This window comes from Antennarius striatus, chromosome 7, assembly GCF_040054535.1.
Source record: "Antennarius striatus isolate MH-2024 chromosome 7, ASM4005453v1, whole genome shotgun sequence".
Classification (NCBI taxonomy): Eukaryota; Metazoa; Chordata; class Actinopteri; order Lophiiformes; family Antennariidae; genus Antennarius; species Antennarius striatus.
In genome coordinates, this window is record NC_090782.1 from 17016284 (window position 1) to 17039634 (window position 23351).

The window sequence follows — 23351 nt, forward strand, 5'->3', positions numbered from 1 at the left end:
AAAAAAGGATTATCTGGGACCAGGCAGTGCTCTGACACACACACACACACACACACACACACACACACACACACACACGCACACACACACACACACACACATATACACACTAGATGTGGATTCAGCAGTTAATGTTGTACAGAGTGTGATGAAAGTCTCTTCCTCCAGCTGAAAGCTACTGTGTGAAGTCAGACTCCTGTTACCTCAGGTGGATCAACAGCCATTAGAAAAACACTGTCAGAAACATCCGGTGTCACACACACACACACACACACACACACACACACACACACACACACACACACACACACACACACACACACACACACACACACACACACACACACACACACACACACACACACACACACACACACACACACACACACTACCAGTGGATCTCGTTCCAGATGTTGGATATTTGAATATGCTTTCCATCCCATTAAGAACTGGGTCACAGTACAGTAACAGAAAAAAAGAAGACTATCTGGAGAGACACTAAATGGAGATCTGACCTGATTCTTGTCGGTAACTCAAACTGCTGATGATAAAGACTCAACCATCGTCATGTTACTAAACTTGGCATGAGGCGGATCTGAGGTGATGACGTCGTCATGGAGACATTGTGGCAGTGTGTAGTATGCCTATGACACAACTGATGATCTTTACAAAAAGTGAATTGTTCAGGTTTTAGTGATGTTTTTGATTTAAGGTCCCAGACAGGTTTAGACCACTTCCTGTCCAAACGTTTGACTGTAGTGCTGCATATAATCACTTTAATTTACTGTCAGTATTTTAAGTACATTTTCATTCTTACTTAATCCAGGGATTTTCCGCCGCTGGCATAGACTGTTCTTTCAGTTCCTGGCAGCTCAGCACCAAAGAGAAGACACTCTGCTACAGCTGTGATTCAAACCTTACTCTGACTCAACATGACAAAATTTCTCCAACACACACAAAAAATGCAATGAGACCCCACCTAAAGTATGTTTAATTATAGCACTGACTCATGATGGATAAGGTCACGGATAAAAACAACAACGACACGAGACATTAAAATGCCTCTCTAATCAGACCCGATAAATGAAGCTCAGCTGAAGTGGCTGAAGATGCCGTTTGACCATGACTGCTGGGAATGAATGGAGGCATGATGGGAGGAAGGGTGAGTAATCACAGCCTTTTCTGGCTGTCTGGATGGACTTCCAGTGAACTGTTCTCCGCTCGCTGCCTTCCTCTCCTCCTCCTTCCTCCATTTCCTCTCTCTGTTGTTGAGTGCTGTGTTCCTTCTTTCTAAAATACCCTCAATTACTTCACGTTGGCCCAGTTAGACAGTCTCTGCTGGGCCGGTGCCTAACGTGTTGCAAGGCAGTGAATGACTGACATAAAAAGCAAGTGATGGACGTTATTTTATTTTCTCTTCCAATCATTGTTTTATTCTGTGTGAACTTTGCCCACAACGACTGTCAGGAATTCCACTCTCATACGTTGTCCTGCGTACATTGTTCAGTAAAATCCTCGGTGTTAGCGCCGCTTTCTTGTTTTTCCTCTCTGGCCCCATCTGAGTGTGCTGACACAGTCTCAGTGTGAACACAACCAGTTTGCACAGCTGGGAAGACAAAGCTGTCTGAAGTCTCAACAAGACAAATACTTTTTACACACACACACACACACTTCCCTCAAGATCCCTTCAGCCTGAGTAAATAGTGATGAGAATGTAATCGTTGGATGTTTACCATCATACAAACAGTGACACACTCTGGAGAAATCACCAGTAAACACACTGTAGGAATGTAAGCATGCAGGCTTGTGCATTAGATTAACAAGTTTCACTGAACAGTGAAAACCCTCCAAAGATACTGACACACAATGGAGGACTGTACCTAAGCTGTTCTACTCAGGTTCCTCACACTTTATTAAGTTACCTTAAACTCATACTGTACTTAACACACCACATGTCAGTGACCATAACTAAATATTTCTTATGTACTAAATATAACCTTCAAAATGATGTGAATCAGTACAACACAAATACTTTGTCCAGCAATCTTCATCATCATCTTCGAACCTGCTTCTTCCGCCGTTGCAGGTTGCGGTGTGTTGAAGCCTATCCCAGCCAACCGGGGGTATGAGGCAGGGTACACTCCGGGCACGACGCCAGTGAAGCGCAGCGTCAAGTAATACACATATTTAAATTTGAAATGATCTATGATCAACAAACCAATTGGTGACTAATCCTCATCCCATGTCTTCATCATACAAAAATCAACATAAACACGTTTGTTTTCCGAACCTTGTGTCAAACGTGTGTTCGATGACCTTCCACGTCTCCACGCTGCCCCCTGCTGGTCGACTGAGGAACACATCAGCTCAGAAATGAATGTCTTCGTTTTCTCTTGCTTAATCCATGTCAGGGTGTATTATGACATTTTAGCATAACGTAAAACATGTCTAACTGTTTATACTTAGATTATTTTCCCATCATCCCATTGGCTGTACACGTCGCTGCTGTTATGTAACTGCTTCTTTTCTGTCTGGAATGTTCCTTGTCCTCCTGCACACACACACTCGTTCATACTGTGTGGACAGCTGAGGGGTCTTGATGACACACAGAACAGTTGCTTATTATCATTTTACTGGAACACTGATAGAGAGAAAAGAAACACGGAAACGGAGATTGGGGAGGCAGAACTTCATCATAATGTTTTCATTTCACATTTCCTTCTGTTTTTTTCATGTGTGTGAGTCCTTCCTCTGTCAAAAGGACAGTTCAAACCACAGAAGTGTTATTTACCAGTGTCGTCCCTCCTCAGCACTCTGTCTGACTCATTTCAACCACTTGTGCAATCAGATTTCTTATTGCTCGCCTTGTCAGCAACACCAACAAAGATCAGCCACTGTTCACGTTGATGACTCAGGATTCTGCATGAGGATTGCACACAGACGAATACAGGATCACATGATCACAAAATATAAGAGCTGAAACAATCAGATTTACCATAATCTTACTTTAGACTTCCTTAATTCTTAACTTTCTCAAGTACAACTACATAAACACTGCAGGGACTTATTCTTTTGTTTGAGCAGGAATAATTTAACTGTGCAACTTAAATGAATTATCATTCATTATTATCATGATGAAACAAAGGAAACCGTGTTGTCATCCTGTTTATGCTGTTCAGGACTGAATGCTGTATGTTGAGCTTCTGGATTGCTTTTTGTGTCACTGACTACATTATAAATAGGTGGATAACCAAATATCACAGCAAATAAAGTATTTTAAATGATAACAAACTTAGCTTTTGTTTTTCTGTGTTGTGGCCTTTGCTCCTTGAGGTTATGTTGTAAACCTCAAGGGCTCACTGGACGTCTTCAGACATGTTTTATTACTGCTTTATAAAAGTCACTTACAGTTTGAGTTGAAGTCACACACCGATCCCATGACACTGGTGTGATAAATGATGGGTTCAGTGACTCGGGCCGGGTTAAACTCTCTCCTGGTCGATATTCATACTGTAAAGATGTGTGTGTGTGTGTTTGTGTGTGTGTGTGTGTGTGTGTGTGTGTGTGTGTGTGTGTGTGTGTGTGTGTGTTTGTTGTATGAGCTTTCTTTCTTTTCACAATTCCGTGACTTTCTTTCCTCTATAACACTTTTCATCAATAATAATGTGTTGAACACTCACCTTATTTAATACACACTAGAAAGGGTCAGCGGGGCAAATGAAACCTGAGTGTGGTAGCTGACAGATAGCTGTCAGTAACTGTCTATAATCATCTTACCCGAGTGCAGGATCAATAAACTTGATCAATGTGTGACTGCAAAGCTTTTCCTTGATAATTAAACCTTTTGGGGCAGCAGTAGCTCAATCCGCTGGGTATTAAACTGGGGACCAGATGGTAGCTGGTTCAAGACCCATGTGGACAGTTCACCTCCTGAGCACTGCCAAAGTGCCTTTGAGCAAGGCGTCATCCCCTTACAAGTTGCTTTTGGTGTACCTCATGTGACAGCTGCCCACTGCTCAACTTTTAATCATCTGCAGGCCCCCTGTGTTTGTGTGTGTGTGTGTGTGTGTGTGTGTGTGTGTGTGTGTGTGTGTGTGTGTAAAAAAATAATTTCCCTACAGGGAGTATTAAAAGATTCATTTTAAATTAGGATTAAGTACTTTTTTTTACAAGTGCATCTAATTAGTCTGAATATGAAAAAAATTCGAATACAATGTAAAGTTTAATATTTTATGAGTTACAAAATACAGTATACCACTATACCACAGTGAATCATCTTAGCCACCAGCCAGTACCTTCACAGCCTCACTGAGCAAAAGCCGTGCGATCCCAACTTGACCAGCAGGGGGCGAGCTAAGCCTTCTGTTTGCGGCATTACCTGAGAAAACAAACCTGTTCTGTTAAAAACAATGTTCTGTTTTTAACATTCCCTGTTAAATATTAAAACAAACGAAGAATTATATTAAAGAACTAACTGGTTGACTTGATGTATTGGTCTGGCAGATTTTACATGAAGCAGGACATGAAAGAAAAGCACACCATAGTGCTGTTTTTGTCAGATGCACAAGAGTGAGGTTTTGCAGCACGTCTCGACCCAACTGTACAATATTAATATTTAAATAGATGCTTTGTGCTCAATAACCCTGACTCCATTTCTCCTTGTGTGAACTTCCAGTGCTAACAGCACTCATCTGTTTCTGTCCCTGTCAGATCCCACAGCAGACAGGAACTATAAACCAGTTTCTCCCAGTCAGTGAACAGTGGGAGCCAACACACCCACTGTGGGTTCCTATATGATAGAGGCTCAAACCTCAAATTTACTGCTAGCTTGCAGCTCCTTTCATGTTTTACCACTGTTTTGTAAAATGTCATGAGGCTTATTTTCCGAAGGCTCGAGGAGGAAAAAGTCTGTCTGACATTTTAGGGAAGGTCATGTGAAAAACTCAAGCAAGATTATGTTTCCTTAATAAACAATAGTAAATATATCGTTATCTTTAACGAAAGATTTAGTCTAATCAGACACGAGTGCACTGTTGCTTTCAGGGATTTTAATTTGACCTGGGGTCTTTATTGCTCATCAGCTTCTATCTAAACAGCCCCTTCAGTTTATTCATATCCCAAACCCCTGATAGGACGCAGGTGTCCTCTGTGATGAAATAACATGACATAGAAATGGAGAAGTTGTTTTATTGCTTCAGCTGAGAGAGTTGAAATCAGGATGTCAGTCAGTTATCAGTTTGTACATTTGAAAATGTACAAAAATTCTGAAGGCAGGTGAACAAATCAAACGTCCCACAGGCTGCAGCTCGTCTCTGAATGTGTGACTGATGTGCTAACATGCTAACTAGCAGGACCAGCCTGCAGCAGTGGACATCTGCAACGACAAGCAGCGAGACTAACAACGTCCATGAGGGCCTGTCACTGGGCAAAGAGCTGTGTGTGTGTGTGTGTGTGTGTGTGTGTGTGTGTGTGCGTGTGTGCATGCCTGCGTGCGTGATTTAACATGGGTGTGATGTCAGCCTCTGAAATTGCAGTGTGCAAATAAAGACACACACTCACACACACACACACACTCACATACACACATTTGTTTCTTTTATTCCTCAGCTGCGTGTTAAAAAAAAATTAAATAAAAATCCTGTTAAACAACATTAAAAAAATTTTTTGACAAAATTGTTGTCGTCTATTTTTTTTTTTTTTTTTTTTTGTGCTCTCCTCAAAAAACTCATCGCCTGCTCACGGGGGAATAAATAAAGATTTTGTTTAAAGGCCTGCAGGCCCTCGTCCCAGATCGTCCTCTTCTCCTCTTAGTGTCCTTATCAGCAGCAGAGCAGACATCAGTACTCTGCTTTAAACCCTCCGTGTGTGTGTGTGTGTGTGTGTGTGTGTGTGTGTGTGTGTGTCTCAAGAGTCTTACACATTGCTGTTTTCACACACAGCATCATAAACACGAGTCTCTGTCTCTCCTGCTCTCAGGTATCAGAGTTCGTCTCGCGTGGCTCGAGCCGCGGGCGGCGGCGAGTCTCCGGTGACGCTGTTCTGCGCCACGGGGCGAATTTGGCCCTGCTGCGCTGTCTTACGGGCGTGCTGCCGGTCCCAGTCTGTGGCCACGGCTTCGTCATCCCAGATGGTGGAGGTCTCGGTGTCGCTGATGTACCCTGGCTCCCCAGTGTAGTGGGTGGGATAAATGAGCAGCGGCTCCACGGAGAAGGCCTTCAGGTCCCGCGGCTCAAAGTGAGACATGTATTCAGTGCTGAGGGGGATGAAAGATGTAGAGAAGGAAAGAGGACACAGTTACTGCTGCTGCTTATGGGTCATACAATGAAAACACCCCTCCAACACCTTCAATAAACTTGTGGAGGCGGGAGGAGAAGGCAGGTATTGATGGTCCTGTGGCGCATGAATTTGATTGGAAGTTACAGGTCAGCTGATTGCCAGAGTGAATGAACCTGAGATTGTGACACTTGAATTGATCATTGAAGGAATGTGAGTGAGTTATCTAAGTATTCTGTCTGCAGTCAGTGCTAACAGGAAGTTCTAGTGTTCGTATTGACTTTCAGTGCAGACAGGAAGTTAACAGGCTAACACATAGATGTACTGGGGACTCTGGGAAGTGTGGGACCAGGTAATGGGAGCTTGTAACCTCTTACAACCAGCCTTGGCCCTCAGATCAGTTGATAATGGGTTAGTGCTCTTTAGCTGGGAAGGGCCTTCCTGTCAGTGTGACATCAGCAGGCTCCACTGGGTTCAAGTGGCTCCTTAAACTCACATACACAAGCCGGTCTGCTCTGACAAAGCTTTATTCATGTTCCTTTTCACCCCATCAATTTATGGTTTTCTTCATATTACTGCTTTATACATATAAAAGATTTTTAGGTTAAATCGACTGTTTCGTTATCAGTTTAGCTTTTTTTTCCCCATCACGCTTTGTCAATGTGTGTGATCGGTGTGACACGTGGACTCGACGGAATCACACTTGTGCAGACAGAGGTCACCACAGAGGTCAGGTCCTCTGACCAATCGGCTGCTCAGAGCCGTCGGCGCTGCAGGAGGACAGTGAAACCCGACACCTTTATTAGAGGACATGCAGATACAGGTTTTCCACATCCCAAGGCTTTTTACACTTTAGTGTATTCTATTTCTTTTACTTGTGTCCAGCACATGAGGAAATCAACAGAGTGTTATTTTTATAGCTCCAATACAACACATCTGATTTGTTAACGCACATGATACACACCTGCTGAGTCATAAAATCTACACTTTTCCATATTTTTCGGTCCATGTGTCGCATTTCTTTGACATTTGGACAAGTTCACCTTCTCTCATATGTGAACACACACACACACACACACACACACACACACACACACACACACACACACACACACACACACACACACACACACACACACACACACACACAGTGTACTCATTAATAATCTATACCCTGCACACTGGACACACATCTAAATGTATTTATATAGTAACATACACTCAGTCAGTGTTCATCCCTACCCCACCCCCACACTCGGGCCTCTATCAATGGGAATCCTGTCCTTTACTCCAACCGGCAGGAAGAACTGTGCTGGCCCACATTCCTCAAAAAGAGAGGGACGGAGGGGGAGGAGAAGTGGGAGACACAAGAAGGGAGTAGGTGTGCAAAAACGTGAAGAGAGTGAGGGGATGTGAAAGAGTGGGGTGGGGGAGGAGAAAGAAAAGTAAATTAAGAATGAAAGGAGAGCCATAATCAGTGGAGAGATAACTGGACAGAAAAAAAATCCAAAAATGGGAAGGAGAGGGGAGGTGGAGGTGGAGGTGGAGTTCGAGGAGGTCAGGGCATGGCAGGAATTTCCTTAGGAGAAAAGAAAGAGAAGTGGAAGCATTGTGTGTTCTGTACAAGGCACCGTGAGGAAGCAGAGGAGATGAGAAGGAGGAAGAGGAAGGAGGTGGTGCTGGATGGAAAAAGAAAACGGCACATAATCAGGAAGAAGCGGAGAAGGAAAACGGATAAATGTAGATGCATATAGGGAACACTGGCACTGGATGGAACGGCAGTAGTGGTTTACCATCAGAGAACAAACTAGAATAACTATACATTATCCAACAATGTGAAAAGTCTCCAGCAGGCTCATGTTTGTGTCTATGAATAGATAATTAGTGAACAGCAGTGAACTGAACTGCCGCTTCACCCTCCAGCCCGTTTCTGCTCGAGCATGCCTAATTTTACCAGCAGCGTATTTTAAATATAACATTTACTAGTGCATCATAAATTATATTCAGCGTGTGGATTACATGGCATATTTTTATGTAAGTGTGCGCCTGCAATCATTTCTTTGTGGTGCTCAGTAAATATTTGTCCATCTGCTCATAAACCAGACCATCTAGAAAGGTTCAGCTGTCTGTTTGCGAACATGACAAACATATAAATACTTTTTTTTTAAAAATTTTCCAGAATTCGGTGCGTTTCTGTATCACAATCCTCAAATGTAAATCCCACACCGCTCTATGTGTATATTATTGTGTTTGTCTTTAACATCAAGTGAAGCTGAGCGCTCACTTTGGGTGCTTGTTGAACATGATGGGCAGGAACTCGTCGATGGGCAGCATCCTTGTGAAGGGATCAGCAGCCAGCAGCTTTCTCGCTCCTTGCTTTGACAGAGCGTAACCGAGCGTCCAATAGGAGTAGTCCGCCTTGACCAGGTTGTTCACGCCGTCCACAGACTGCTCCGGTTGCTGCACCTGCATACGCTTACGCCCCACGTAGCTGGAGCAGACACACAGACATCGTTGAGGAGGTTTTACAATGTGAGTGTGGATAAAGGAAGGGCGTTCTTACATGAGGTCCCAGTCTAGCTGGGCTTTAGCTACGTCGTCCATGATGGCCTGCAGCCGCCGTTTAAACCTGGGCTCAAACCTCACGTCGTCCTCTAAAACAAGAACTCTCTCCAGGCCCAGGTCCAGTACCTGATGGACAGAAAGGACCAGAACTCACATAAGATGTGGGGGTTTTTTTATGACCAATTTAACTTTTGCTTGTCTTATTTAGAAAATGCACTGCATATTCAGAAGAAGAAGAAAACGTTAAGTCTTTTTTGTCATTTTGTCTTGCATAATAAGACGTTGTTATGCAAGACAAAATGAACTGAAGACATTCTAACCAATTTTTTTTTAAAAAGGAAATCCTTTTTAATTGCTGTTTCACTTGATTTATTTTATTTATTTGAGGATTTTCTGTTCTTGCCACTGTTCTAAAACGTTTGGCTATTTGGTCACTGCTTTAAAACATTCAGACTTTTTTTTTTCTCCATTTCTACATTTGCTTTTAAATTCAATTGTTGCTTATTTGAACAATATTTATGCAGGAATTTCAGGATCAATAAATTCAAAATTTTGATATGAAGTAGATTTGTGTAAAGTAATGTCTTCATGTGCTATGACCTATGTCCTTTTTTCAGCTATGACTGTTTGAGTATAATAACCTGATTCTTACAGTTATAAGACATTTAACCTTCACTGTTCTTTACACAAACCACCTTCCCCATAGTAGCGCATCACCTCTGCCTGCACTCACCTTCTTCCATATGGAATGATGGCTGAGGAAGCATCCGATCTCCCCCCTGGTGAGGACTCGTCCAGAGTAAGGGTCCTTGTAGTGCGGCATCATCTCTATTCCTAACGCCTGCAGCTGGGATGTATTGAGAGTCCTGAGAACGAGCGAAGGAATATAGCATGAGTAGGAAAAGAAGGATGTTTGTTTAAATTCCACTTGTTATTCTGCATCCAAATCTGTTGACGGAGAAAACTTCTTTGCAAAAACAAGCTGCAAGCTGCAACAAGTCATCCGGTTTTCTAGACAAACAAAGACTAAGAGAAGGATTAGGACATTCTCAAAGTAGATTAAACAAAAACAAGTGAGGAGGGAAAGCAAGCCGAGCGCGTTCCTACCGCGACACCAAATCATTGCTTTAGACAGGATGTTTGGATTTGGGTATCAGAAAGCAGCTTCAGACGTGAGACAGGTGAAGGTAACACGCTGAAGGATCACAGTTTAAGTGCATTGGATGCTTCAGGTAGAAACCGTGATTTCTATTGTTGTTGCAAACTAAATGGTTTTTTTTAATCGGCCAATCCAGCCCTCAGGTCAGTTCATCGCATTCCTGTAGGTCTGTTTGTTTGACCTACTTGCCGTCCACTGCGTCTATCAGCGTGGCATGTAGACCTAGAGAAGATAATGTCTTCAACATCCTGGTTCTTCTGTCCAGGCGCCGCTTCAGATTGATCAAGAAAATCTAAAAGAGAGAAAAGAGACGACTCTCTTTAGTGAGAAGAAGAAGAAGAAGTTCTTCAAAAACACGACATGGCATTGATGATAATCACTAAGTACAGAAAGTTGAGATCAGCAAACTCACAACTCACTTGATCAAAGGCGATGATGTCCTGCAGTGATGGCGGCGAGTACAGATGCTCAGAAGGCTCGATGTTGTGTTCGACTGTAGACAAGAGTAGGAGGAGCGAGGAAACGTGAAAACCATTGTAGATAACGATTACATTTCCTCTGGCCTGTGGTGGTTTGTTTAATTTGGTTTATTTAGACACTAGACAGAGAGAAGAGCAGCGATGGAGGCGGGAGGGAAAGCGAGTAAGGGTGGGGGTTAAAAAACAGACAGAAGAGATGGAGGCAGTGAGGAGGAGGAGGAGGAGGACAGGATGAAGTCACAGAGTCGAAGAGGTCAAGAAGGAGAAGAAACAAACCTGAGAGGTGCAGTGTGTGTGTGTGTGTGTGTGTGTGTGTGTGTGTGTGTGTGTGTGTGTGTGTGTGTCTGAACTCACTCAAAGCCTCTGTGATGGTGTGTATGAAACTCTCCTTTTCATCTTCTACATTCTGTTGTGCCTTTAGAGGGACGGGCAGGAATCCATAGTGCTCTCTGTTGCACACATACATCTGCACATCTGGAACACACACACACACACACACACACACACACACACACACACACACACACACACACACACACACACACACACACACACACACACACGGTTATATAAATAAGACCTCTTGGCCTAAAAATTTTAAATAAACATCATCATCCACACTCAGACTTTACATAGTTTACTAATGGTGACATCATGACCTACACTACTACATTGCCCTTGCAGCCATAGTCGGATCCATACCATCTTCTGTATAAACCTCAAAGTATGATTCCTTGTTCCCTCCCCAGGGCTCACTTTTCCAGAAAATTACAATGAAATTTTTCAGAAATATTTGCCATATCCTTCTCACAAACAGGTGGCACGGCTAGCCCAAACATATAGTTGCACAAACAGTCAACACATGGATCTATTTTATGCTACGCTAACTCATCTGCTCCACATGTTTAAGATTAAGCCAGTTTCTAATGAACTAAAGAGGCACAGATACGCTGCAGTCATTCAGGGCCAATCTGGCGTTTGCAGCTCCGCCAGAAATGTAGAAGTTTGTTGTGATCTCAGTTCTCACGCCGACCTGCTTGACGCGCCGAGAAGGCAAACACCATGATGTCATCAAAGGCCCAGCTGTAGTCCGGGTGAGGAGGATGGAAGGCCAGGTCCCTGCTGGACTCACGACGCAGGTCTAACAGGAAGGTGCTGTGCACCATGGGAACGGGGAAACAGCCGAGCCGCTTCCACTCCCTGATCGGCTGGTAGTCTGGGGTTCGCTTGTAGTAACCCTGAGAGAAGGTAGAGATGCATGACACCATTCTCAGATACCGACTCCAGATCAGTGGATGCAGAGCTGCAGAGTCTCCCGGGTACCTGAGGGGTGATGCCGCACCAGAAGTTGGAGTAGAGTGAGCGTGACTCCATCATGGGAGCCACCAGAGTCAGGTTTTCAGCCATCAGCAGGTCGAGCACACGTGGGTTGGTCAACAGGTTGTCGCTGTCGACAAACTAAACCATCAGAGAGGGAAAGTTAGTTATTATAACATAATTTTTGACAATAAATTAACGTTTCCCAAAGGTTTTGTTGTTGGCTGACAAACACAAACAGAACTGGGTCTGTTTTCCCACAACAAGAGAAAACTAATCATGAGGTTATTCATGGACGTTGATAGAGACGGTAGCTGGGCTTCCTGCCTGAATCAACCCAGGAGATGCTGTGTCCCATTGCAGAAAAAAAATACGTAGTGAAAGTGACGTTTATTGGGAACAAAACTAAATACAGCGATCCTTCGGTAATCAAGGGAGATACGGTCTGAAAATAACTTGTGATCGGCGAAATCCACAAAGTAGTAAGCTTTATTTTTTAGTATTATAGATGTTTTCAGTCTATACAACCCCTCACTGCACATCTTGTACACTTTTCTGAGACAGGCATTGACATTTTCACACTTTTCTGTCTTGTTTAAACTCTCAAAGCTCAAACCTTAGTAGAAAAATAAGCCCAGTATTATAGAGTGAAACCAAAGAACGATTCTGCACTGTACAGGAGACACAGAGAGCTATAGCCAATCAGGACGCAGAACACAATACGTTGTAAAAAAAAAAAAAAAAGGATGCAAAATTGCTCTAAGAAATCGTTTTGTTTTGTACTTAGCTGCAAAAGTCACTTTCATTTCATTCCTTCTATTGCCGTTTTGTAAAGATTTAGATTTTTTTATGCTCAAACTTCATACAGCACTTTGCCTTTCATAGGGTAGCATCACTTTATTTGTGTTTATAGAAATTTTATAAATGTTGAATGGCGGTTTCTAAGTCTTACTAGTATGTAGTCAGCCCATCGTTCTCTGGCTGCCTTCAGCGCCGCCTGCCTCAGCTTCATCACATGGTTGAACCGTGAAGGAGGCCAGTGCTTCGGACCCCATTCATCAGTGTAGGATCTGATGCAGAAACAACAGACCTCAAATATCTCTTGGACAACACTAACTATGTGGAAAAGACTGATCATATGAATGTTAAAATAACTGAATGATTTGGAGTGGAGGCTGATGAATGATCTTCACAGCAGCGTGACTCACCTGGGCTCCTCCATGGGTCTCCACTCCACATAGTGGTACACACGCTGGGCTCTCTTCAGCCATTCTCTCAACATAGCGGTGGTGTTGTCCACATTATGGTCTGTTGCTGCCCTGAAACAGACAGAACGGGATGTGATTTAAACAAACACAACACTTTACCATCCGCTGCATGGCGTCCCTGTGCAGAAACAACCCCCTCAGCCAATCAGGATTGTTTTCAGACCTTCAAAGGAACGGGATGCGAGGCAGAGACATAATTCCTGAACGTGACAGACTTCATGACATTTAAAAAGCGTGTTGTGGAAAAAGATATCCTGGATTCCAGATTTTTTTAATTGTTACCTGTTAACAGGTTGCCTCCTTTTGCAAAGCCTCCTAATTGTTTTTTTTAACTGCACTGCTGGAGAATGGACAAACTCTGAGTCGATAGACAGTTAGACATCACTCAGAGGCCGTTTGGGTAAGAAGAACAGAGCTCTAGAGAGAACAGTGTGTGTGGATATATTCTACTTAATATATCAAGAGGATTTAAAACTGAAAAAAATAAGTCATTGCGCATTACTGTGCAGTTTGCTATCACTTAAACATTTCAGTAAGTGTCGCCGGCGTTTGCATTTAAATTTCCCTTCAAAGAGGAAAGGTCAACAAAATGTGAGCAGAAATGCACACAAACACACACTCACTTAGTCAGATGGAGTTTTCCACTGCTTGCTGTAATATTCCTCGCTGTACTCTCTCCGAAATTTTAGACTGACTGGGGCATGAACACACACACACACACACACACACACACACACACACATACAACAAGACTTTTGACACCCTTCACTAATCCACTAAATAGTGACACAGAGACACCTGCTTGCACACAGAACTGCGCACATACGCTTCTATCATCACACAGACACATGCAAAAATCACACATCAACCAGTTTGGAGTTGTATTACACATGTACACACATGCACACACATGCACACACACACACACACACACACACACACACACACACACACACACACACACACACACACACACACACACACACACACTGGTCAGAAAGAGCATGGATTGCTCCTGTATTTAGAATTTCAATTATCTCAGATGGATAAAGAGCTCATCAGAAAAAACCAACAGCTGCACAAATTATTGACTGTATCTCCTTCAGGCCACGGAGACACAGTCAATAATTTTAATAATGTGTGTGTTCCTGTGTTTGCATGTGTTTTTGTCACATGCCAACACTTGCAGATGTATGGTAAAACATAAGGACCTTCATTTTTGTTGCTGGGAATGTTGTTTTTACTACATACTGGTGATTTATCTGTTGCACAGGTGGTGTTTAACTATTTTAAATGTGTCTGTTAAAATGTGTGTAAAACCTAAAAACATGTTGAAACAAGCCCATGTGGATGAGTATAACCCACGAGTAATTAAAGACATTTTTGTTTTTCATCATAAGATTGAAGCACTATGAAACATCTGATTTGTTGGTAATAAGTAGATGTGTACACATATTTACACAGTTTTCAACCTCTAAACGGTGCATCGGTTTGGAAAAATACAGTAAATGTGTTCCTACACGCCGTCTTCTATCAACAAACACACCTCCAGAAGGAGATTTATGAGCGTGAAACTTCTGGGAAGTAAACGGTGCATGATAAAGAAGGTGGGAACACAGATTATATGTAAATAGGAAGAAGGAAGCTGGAACATTAACAGTGGACAACAGAAAGAGGAAGTAAAGAGGGAATTCTGTTTGCATTTCGGTAAATTAAAAATGTGCAGAAATCCTCTGAAACATAACTAATTTGGTAAATTCTTGAAAGAACCCAGTAAAATCCCTCCAAATTAAAATCATAGTCAGGTAAATTCTGCCTTTCAGAAACCACATTAAAATGCTAATGCTGATGTTTTTGGTTTTTTTTTAAATGAACTCATTAAATCAGGAAGAATATAAATGAACGTCTCAGGAGACCCTTTGTGTTTTTATAGTCTCTTCTTAGCAGGACACGCGCTTCACATGTTCAAGGTAATCCGCTGACACAGGATGAAGGGCGTCCGCCTAAGAAGAGGAAACATGTGTTCATGAAAAACCTGCATAGACTTGTTGATGGTGCTACTTTTTAATCACCTCTGTCTCATTTATTCTGAACTTGTTTGCCCTTCCTCATGAGGCATCTGTGCACTCCTCCTCCTCAGTTTTTTGTTTTCAGCCGGTGCCGATTGAGAGGCTTCACACTCCCTTGTCAAATACTTGACCTCTCCCACGCTGATGTCCAGAGTCATGAAGCTCATCTGACTTAAACGACACAACAAGACCTTGCAGCAAATGCAATAATCTGGCATCTTAGTCTTCTCTTCTCTTGACTAATCCGTATCTTCCTCTTCCCCTTCTCGTGATGCATCTCCTCACTCCTGTTCCAGCCTCATTATTTTGCATCCTGCAGTTTTGGGGTTGGGTTTCCTCTCTCCTTTTTATGAACAGCATCTGGACAACACATGCTTCCCTTGGACTCACATGCATCACACAGAGCTGCCCTCTTCCAATCCATCCATTTATTTATTCACTCATTAACTCATTTATGTGTACTCCACAATATGCCCTTTAACCTGCGGACACAAATCAAGACTTTACTCATCTCAAGGCATCCACACGTTACGTCTGGACTCAATCAGCATCACAGCAGCTAGCATGCAGAGACAGTAATAAACTGGAAAATAAAATGTGGAAGCTGTATAAAAAAAAAAAGTATGATAAATATTACCAAGGATTTGCATTTTTCCTCAGTGTGTAGTAATTTCAGTAAGACCTTGCTTTGGGTCACATTGCATCGGAATTTGCATCACCTAAAGTGATGATTATCCCATTCTCTCTGAGATATATACATTCATATTCCCACAGGAGTGCATCAGACGGTGTGTGTGTGTGTGTGTGTGTGTGTGTGTGTGTATCAAAGGCTGACATCTAGCCTTAAACACAGAGGCCGGTCCCTGAGAAAGGCCCTTTTAGCTAAACACAGGTCTGAAAGGCACCATCAGGCCTGTGTCAGCTAGCTGTTGATTAAATAAACTATCAAATATCACTGCCAACAATAACTGGGTACCGCATATAATTAAGAAGTAAAAACGTTTCATTCAGACTCGAGCTTAGATGTCTTAAAAACATAATAACCGTGCTAGTGTGTGTCTCTGTGTTGACTTTGCAGCATATCGTCTCTTCTACGGAAGCTGATGTGGCTCCAAAGCCTCTTGATGGTGGAGGGGGCAAAGCAGAAAGAGGAGGGGGGTGGAACGGGTAGAGAGATGGAAGGGGAATGGGACAACTAGAGCGGTAAGGGAGGCAACAGGAGGGGCCGGGGCGGCAAGACCTGAATTCCTCATGACTCTCAGGATCAACAAAAGCAGCCATGGCTGGCGCACTGGCACTGAAGTGTAATATTCAGTGTTCATATTCAAGACTAACGCAAGATAGTCACCATGGTTACTGTAAATAGAGACAGCGAGTGTGGACTGATGGTAGAAGATAGCACGACAATGAATATAGAGCTGCTTTATACCTTTTACTGATTACACTATGTAACTGGACACCATCCCAAACCCATCAGTCCCATGAATGGCACTGAAGAAGTGAATGGTTACAGGAAACGGGGCAAAACGAATCCTACATCTGCCTCTGTTACCCAATCACCCGTAATTTTCACGGGTTTTTCTTCGCCACAGGCCGAACATTCTTGACAATCCATTGAGGAACTTTTTGCGTAATTCTGTTAAAGACCTGACAAACAAACCAACAAATGTAACATCTGTCAGAGGCGGAAATTCAAAGCAAATAAAAAACAAACTCGGGTGAAAAACTATAAGAAAAAAAGATTGAAAGTGAGGAAAGGAAGAGGATATAGGGAGTGAAGAATGGAAGAGAAAGATGGGGACTATGACAAGAAGGGGGTGCAGAAGGAAAAAAGCAGTTTATCTATGACACAAACATAGATGGGGCTAAAATTATATTTCCTCTATGACAACATGAGCACCGGTCCTTCTAATGAATACTCCACTGTTCATGAAAACATTGCACTAAACACTTGAACTGACCAGTGAACAGTGGACCTGTGTCTTTCTTTCTCTCCCTCCCTCTTCACATCTGCCTCTTCTTTATATAATCTGCTTCAGTATCCAAGCCTCCTCCTGTGCAGATGGGGGTTAAAATCAAGAAGTGCATCTATGTATCTCTGCTCCATGACAGGCTTTAACAATATAGCTGGGAGTGTGCCTGAACACACGGGGAATCTAAGCAAGAATCCACAGTCAAAAACAAAGTCTTAAAATGACCGTTTTCATTCCAGGAATAAAAAGGCCAGAGAGGGGGGGAGGGGGGGTCAATAAGAAGAGATTGAATTGGAAAAAAACTATTGTCTTTGTTTACTGCAGCTGATTGAAATTATGAGACCAGTCTGGGGAGAAATGGTTCCAGTGAATGCCTCCTCGCTCAAGGGAGGAGGGCTGGGCTCTTAAAAGCAGTCAGCTGCATCCCTTTAGTTTTAGTTTGCCTGTTAGGACTCAGTGAATGGCTGGCAAAGATAAGGCTGTGAAGTCACTGCAATCATAAACCTACATAGCATGTTAAGTTAATAACACCCCATCATTAGCTATGTAGCGTCTTTATTTTCCAATACAGCCCACAGGCGTTCAGTATGTCCGTGTTCTTGGTGTTCTCACACCTGAAGAGTGAGAAACGTCAAACCAACGCCTACAGGACACGTTCAGGCAACATGTGTACCACAAACACTGCTCATTCTCAGTCAATCATGCTGCTAAACTTGTATTCATCCACAGTGAAAAATAGTCCCAGACATTAATCCTTTCTAGATTAAAAAAGTAATTCCAGCTGTTTCAGTAAGTTTACATGTGAGCTGTTAAAAACTAACATTTGCAAATTAATAGCAAATGGTACCACTTCAGCACATGGATGGTTTTTTATGTGTCAGCCAAACATCTGACCAAATCTAAAAGGCCTTTATTCTTTCCCCTGGATGGACTAAGACTGTAGGATCCAACTCCTCAGGAGATACTGATTGGGAGGTCAGAGATGATTGCGGCCTTTTGCTCTGTGTGGTAGTTATGGCTCACGGTGGAGCTCTTGAGGCTGCTGCCAAAGAGAATGGAAAAGCAGGGCTGAGCCAGTAGAGCAGAGCACAAACACACACATATCATGTATGTAATAGTAGTCAAGCACACTGGGAATTTATGCCAGATGAGAAACACATTGCATTCATAGACTTACTTGCACCAAAAGAATGATGGTATTCACGTTGGTTTTAGTGCAGAGAGCCAGCACTGGGATCCAATAAATACTGACACACACCAAAAGCAGATGATGCTAATCTTTCATACACAATAGTTAATCCTATCCTGATAATTTATTCCATATATTTGGACAAACTATTCTCCTGCAAGGGACACCTTTTCTGCCTGGCAAAACTAGGAACAATTTGTTCTGGATGGACCGGCATCCAAAGAGGACCTGAGGTGACGCACCTGGACCAGGTAAACCTCTCATGCAACCATCCAACTTCACAACCATCACAATCCTAGTCTCTCCTAACCCTTACATTTATTCATGTAACCCAGCTAGTTCGTGTCCTTTAAAAAAAAAAGAGTGGTTTCATGTTTTCTATTATGAAATTACACCAGACAACCTCAAAGTGTGTGTGTATTATGTTGCTGATAAGTTGTATAGCAGAACAACGATGCAGCTCACTGTGGTCTGTCTCAACATTCGATAGATGTTGTTAGTTTGCATTGCAGCAATCTATGCAGTGCAATAAAAGTGATTTGTGGAGGATAAAAATAATCAGTGACTGTGACACCGAGCACAAGAACAGAAGCTGTTTTAAGTATTTTAATCATATATCATTTTAAGAGAACAAGTCTAATGTGTTTCACTCTGCCAAGCAGGGAAGTTAGGTAAGTTTTTTTTTTTTTCCATGAGTAATATATAATAAGATATTTTTTGTCCAAATATGATCACAAGTCGATGATGGTTTAACTTTTCTGTCGGACAATCCAGAATTTGAGTTAACCAGAGTGGGATAAACACCATGTGAGACACCGTGAAGCATTAAAGTGTCCATTTAGGTGTCCCACTACACAGCTACTGCATTTTATTCAGAAATGTTTTTTAAAAAGAAAAAGTGATCACTTGTTACGGGAAAGGAAAACCTCTGCAAACCCTAACGCTAAAGCTGCATGTTTTTTTTAATCTATTTTTTATAATCTGTTTATTGATGTGTAAGTATGTGAACTTATGAAAACATAATTTATGTCATGTTGCTTCTTATAACATGTGGCAAATAATGTCTATGAAACAGTTGAGCTGGATGTGGTTTGGACCGTTTCATCGTTTCGCCTTTATCATGACGGTATAGTAAATACAGGATGTCATTATCATATCTGTCCATGAAGAATTCAGCGTCTACGTTTAAGGGCTGAGGAAAATTACATAGTCTGAGTGTAAAGTACAATAACAGTCATAAAAAATGGAGAAGGTGCTTTGGTGTAAATTAAAAAAAAACATGGCGATTATGAATGAGGAGCTGCCAGGAAGGCTGATGATGTCAACGCTTTGATGACCTCCTGAGTGAGGTTCAGTTTGTGTCTGACAAGTCCACCAATCACCGTCACAGCCCCCGGTTCAGCACCTGGAAAATAACTCACCACATACCCACAACCGGCGGGAAGCCAGCAACGAGCAGCACGAGGAGCAAAATAATGCTGGCCTGAAATTTTAAAATCCTCCTCAGATGTTGATACAAACGAGACAACGGTTCGCCGCGTACGACGTCTTTGGTGGTTCTCCATTGAAGAAGCACAAATAAAAGTAACTCAGACCAGGAACAAATGGCAAAGCTGTTGGGTTCCTAATTTAAAGTCACTGATGGGGAAACTATGTGACCTTGGCTGCAGACCGTCCACCTTTTCCCTCACATCTCGCCTGTTTTACACATGCCTGAGAGGAAGTTACAAGTACAACTGGACAAAACTCGAGACACAAGAACAACAAATCCAGACAACATCTGGACAGGCAGGGTGTGAGGCGTTAATCCTGGTTCGGACACCTGCATCACAAAAAACTGTCATGAGACCTGAGACGTACGTCCATGATCTCCCAGGATGATGTCCTCCAGCTCTCGCTTCTGTTTCCTGACTCAACACTCTGTCACATCTACTGAGCTCCTTAGCTTTCACTCACATAATCAGCCATTGTGAAAGACGGCATGGATTGTCTGGTAATGCCTCACAGACGTCCTGTGAAGGCAGAGGATGAGGAAACGAGACAAAGGGAGAGAGAGAGACGAACATCCTCTGGGAAAGTGGATTAACCAACCTGCTAAATGCCCTGTGGGTATCTTCCCTGCATTGTTAACCACTTCTCCCCACCCGACCATCCACCCCACCCCCCCTCTTCCACTAAATTCCAACATTTTTTCATTCTCTACAAGCAGACTGAGAATCTCTTCTCACGTACATGTGGAGGAAAAAATGAAAAGCAGATCATACCGATCATCCCGAGTGAAGTATCAAGAGAGAAAGAGATTGGTAATCAATTCAGATTATCTGTCAACAGGCTCAAACTGGAAACTCTGACTACCCAGCATTCTAAAACTGGTCAAAACTTGTCTAGATTTCTGGAAACGGGATTTATTTCTAACCAAGTTTTAAGACACCTTGAGAACGTACATCGTATTTCTTCAGCAAAACCTGCTCCCATGCAGATTATGCATTCTAAAATATAAAGTGGAAATGCTCATCTGTCCAGAAAACCTCAGAATATGTTAAATTATGTGTCATCAAGTGGAGCATTAAATAAAAACAAGAATCCTTCCCGATTTGTGTTTCATTTTCAGTGAATTTTCCTGGATGCATGAGGACGTCTGGTGTTGGTTTGCAGCATCTGATAAAGATCAGAATAGGATCTTCAGGAGCAGAACAACCTCCGGTCTCTGAGCGTGTTCCTCAGTGTCCATCTCCACTGGGTTAGGGCTCTGAACCGCAGAGTACTAATGTACTATTAAAGGCCAACATGGATCAACACTTTCAGAGGGAGCTGAATAGTTAATTACAGTGGTTTGGTTTACAAGTTGTCGAGCAGTGATTACGAAGACAAAGAGAAACAAAAAGCCACAGAGCTGCATGAGTATTGCGAAGTTTAACGTGTCATTCTGTTAACAGCCTGGCCGCAAAACCCCAATTAATCTTTTAATAAGCAAAAACACCCCGTTTAACGTATTTCCTCTGTTTCTAATCTCTTATTATTCAAACGTGTGATCATCAAAGGAACAAATCAGTCGTCCTATTTTAACTGTTCCCCATAATCTACATCATTTTCTCCACGTGTTAGTTTGTGGCCATAATCTAATTTATTTCCATAATGCATCATAAACACACACAAATAGGGTGTGCTAGGTCAAGGGCAACCTCAGGAAAATGATCTCATACACGTCATCCTACTCGACAGACAGGACAGATTCGCATTAATTATTATAACGGGAGAGATGCCGCTCATATTCCTGATGTGGCCTTTAGTATTAGTTAAGACACTCAGTATTCAAGGAGCATCTCATAATAGGAACTGGCAGCGCATCTTCAGCAGGTGAAGACAAGAATGTGATTTGGGGATAAAATTATAATACGTCCCACCACACCTCACATTCTTCACATCTGTGCTTTTAATAATCCACCTGCCCCCAGTTACAAATATCTCTTAGTGGACTTGCTGCGTGGCCCACATGTGCGTGCACACACACACACACACACACACACACACACACACACACACACACACACACACACACACACACACACACACACACACACACACACACACACACACACACACACATTTTACGCATGACTTCCCAGAACTCCCCCCCTCCTGCTGTCAGACCGACTCAATGTCTCTTTTCATCCCCTCACCTGCAGAGTTTTAATAGTTTTGGGATTATCCCATTCTGCTCCTATGGGCGCAAAAGGGACCCTTGAGTGTGGTGTGCCCCCCCCCCCCATACCTGCCCGACCTGCTGTTTAAAGAGACATTTCCGCTGGTTTGTGCTGAGTCAGACATGGGGAACAGTGATCCGGGGTGCAGCAGGTCGTAAAACGCATCAACAGGTCCGAGAAGCGACGGTAAACCAGCTGTTCGTAACCCGGACGCATGCTGCTTTAATCCAGAGTACATTCTGTCCGGATTGTGGACAGTATGTACTGGGAAAAGTGGCGATCCTGCCCTGAATACATTACAAACCGGGGGTAACTACTGAAGCACCAGTTCTTTTTGTGTGTCTATGCCGGTTTCGACGCATTGGAGGCGCAGCATCCTCACCAGATGGCGATGCGCTCCTTCGGGTACTCCAGCCGCTCCACGCAGCCCAGGTGGTGAGGCAGGCTGTGCGCTGCGTTCCGAGCCACAATGGCGATCATAACCTTTGGCTTCAGCAGGCTGGACTCGGACCTCAGCGGCTCCTGCACCAGCGTCACCAGGTCCGACATGTCGCCCGGCACCAGAGCGACCAGCAGAGCCCACAGCACACCGGCTCCCACGGCCCCGACCGCCCGCATCGTCGCGTCTGGATCGCGTCGAGAGTCCTGAGCCGGAGCGGCGGGGCAACGCGAGTCAAGTAGTCCCGATCCACGGTGGGAGGGGGTGGGGGGTGGGACAGCTTACCCCTCCCCTACACTCCTGTTGATTACTGCTGCTGCCGGTCAGTGCGTGCGTGTGTGCAGACAAACAAACAAACAAACAAACAAACAAACAAACAAACAAACAGACGTTTCCTCACCCTGCTTGCTGCTCACTATCAAAGTCTTCTTTCCTCTTGGATGAAGATGTCTGACGTCATCCTACAGCTGCAAAAATGCGGTAATTTTATTAATTTATACAAAAAATAAAGGTTTTTTTTTTTTTTTTACATAAATGGGTCCTAAATAGTAGCATATCTTTTAATCCCTTTGGTGGACTTCTTTGTTACAACCAGCTCTATGGACATTCCTCAGTGTTTGTTCGTGTCACGTATGACGTCACAGAGGCTGCATTGTCCTTAATTATGAGGTTAATTATGGTGGAAGGTGGAAGGTTGATGACTACATCAATACATGTTCAAATAATACTGGAGATGTTTAAAATGAAAATACATGTTTAAAGATTTGTTGAAAAACAGGTGGATAGACTGAAAATGTACAACTATTTAGCACAAAATGAAAGTTCTCACTCACCCATCCCCATCCCCCTGCTCCAGGTTTCTTTCTATTACAAGACTTTTTTTTTTCTTTTTTTTTATCACTGTTATCTTTGTGTT

The 23351-nt window shown here is 43.0% G+C and overlaps 1 protein-coding gene across 1 annotated transcript; it reads right to left on the minus strand.

The window, feature by feature from the left end:
- Positions 1-5171: 5171 nt before the first annotated feature.
- On the minus strand, positions 5172-23261 carry colgalt2b (collagen beta(1-O)galactosyltransferase 2b). The gene is made up of 12 exons (XM_068319804.1): positions 22379-23261; positions 13002-13112; positions 12746-12863; positions 11800-11934; positions 11510-11714; positions 10831-10950; positions 10417-10490; positions 10183-10289; positions 9572-9704; positions 8837-8964; positions 8558-8764; positions 5172-6253 (listed from the first exon to the last, which is right to left on the minus strand). Exons 1-12 carry the CDS (start codon positions 22612-22614, stop codon positions 5980-5982), a joined length of 1848 nt encoding a protein of 615 aa, XP_068175905.1. The 5' UTR covers positions 22615-23261; the 3' UTR covers positions 5172-5979.
- Between the last annotated feature and the right edge of the window lie 90 nt (positions 23262-23351).

Excerpts from the sequence above, each read along its gene's own strand:
- colgalt2b (XM_068319804.1), bottom strand. The coding sequence starts at position 22,614 with ATGCGGGCGGTCGGGGCCGTGGGAGCCGGTGTGCTGTGGGCTCTGCTG. Across the intron at positions 10,290-10,416 it reads ACATCATCGCCTTTGATCAA|ATTTTCTTGATCAATCTGAA; the intron begins GTGAGTTGTGAG and ends TCTCTCTTTTAG. Across the intron at positions 8,965-9,571 it reads ATCATTCCATATGGAAGAAG|GTACTGGACCTGGGCCTGGA; the intron begins GTGAGTGCAGGC and ends TCTGTCCATCAG.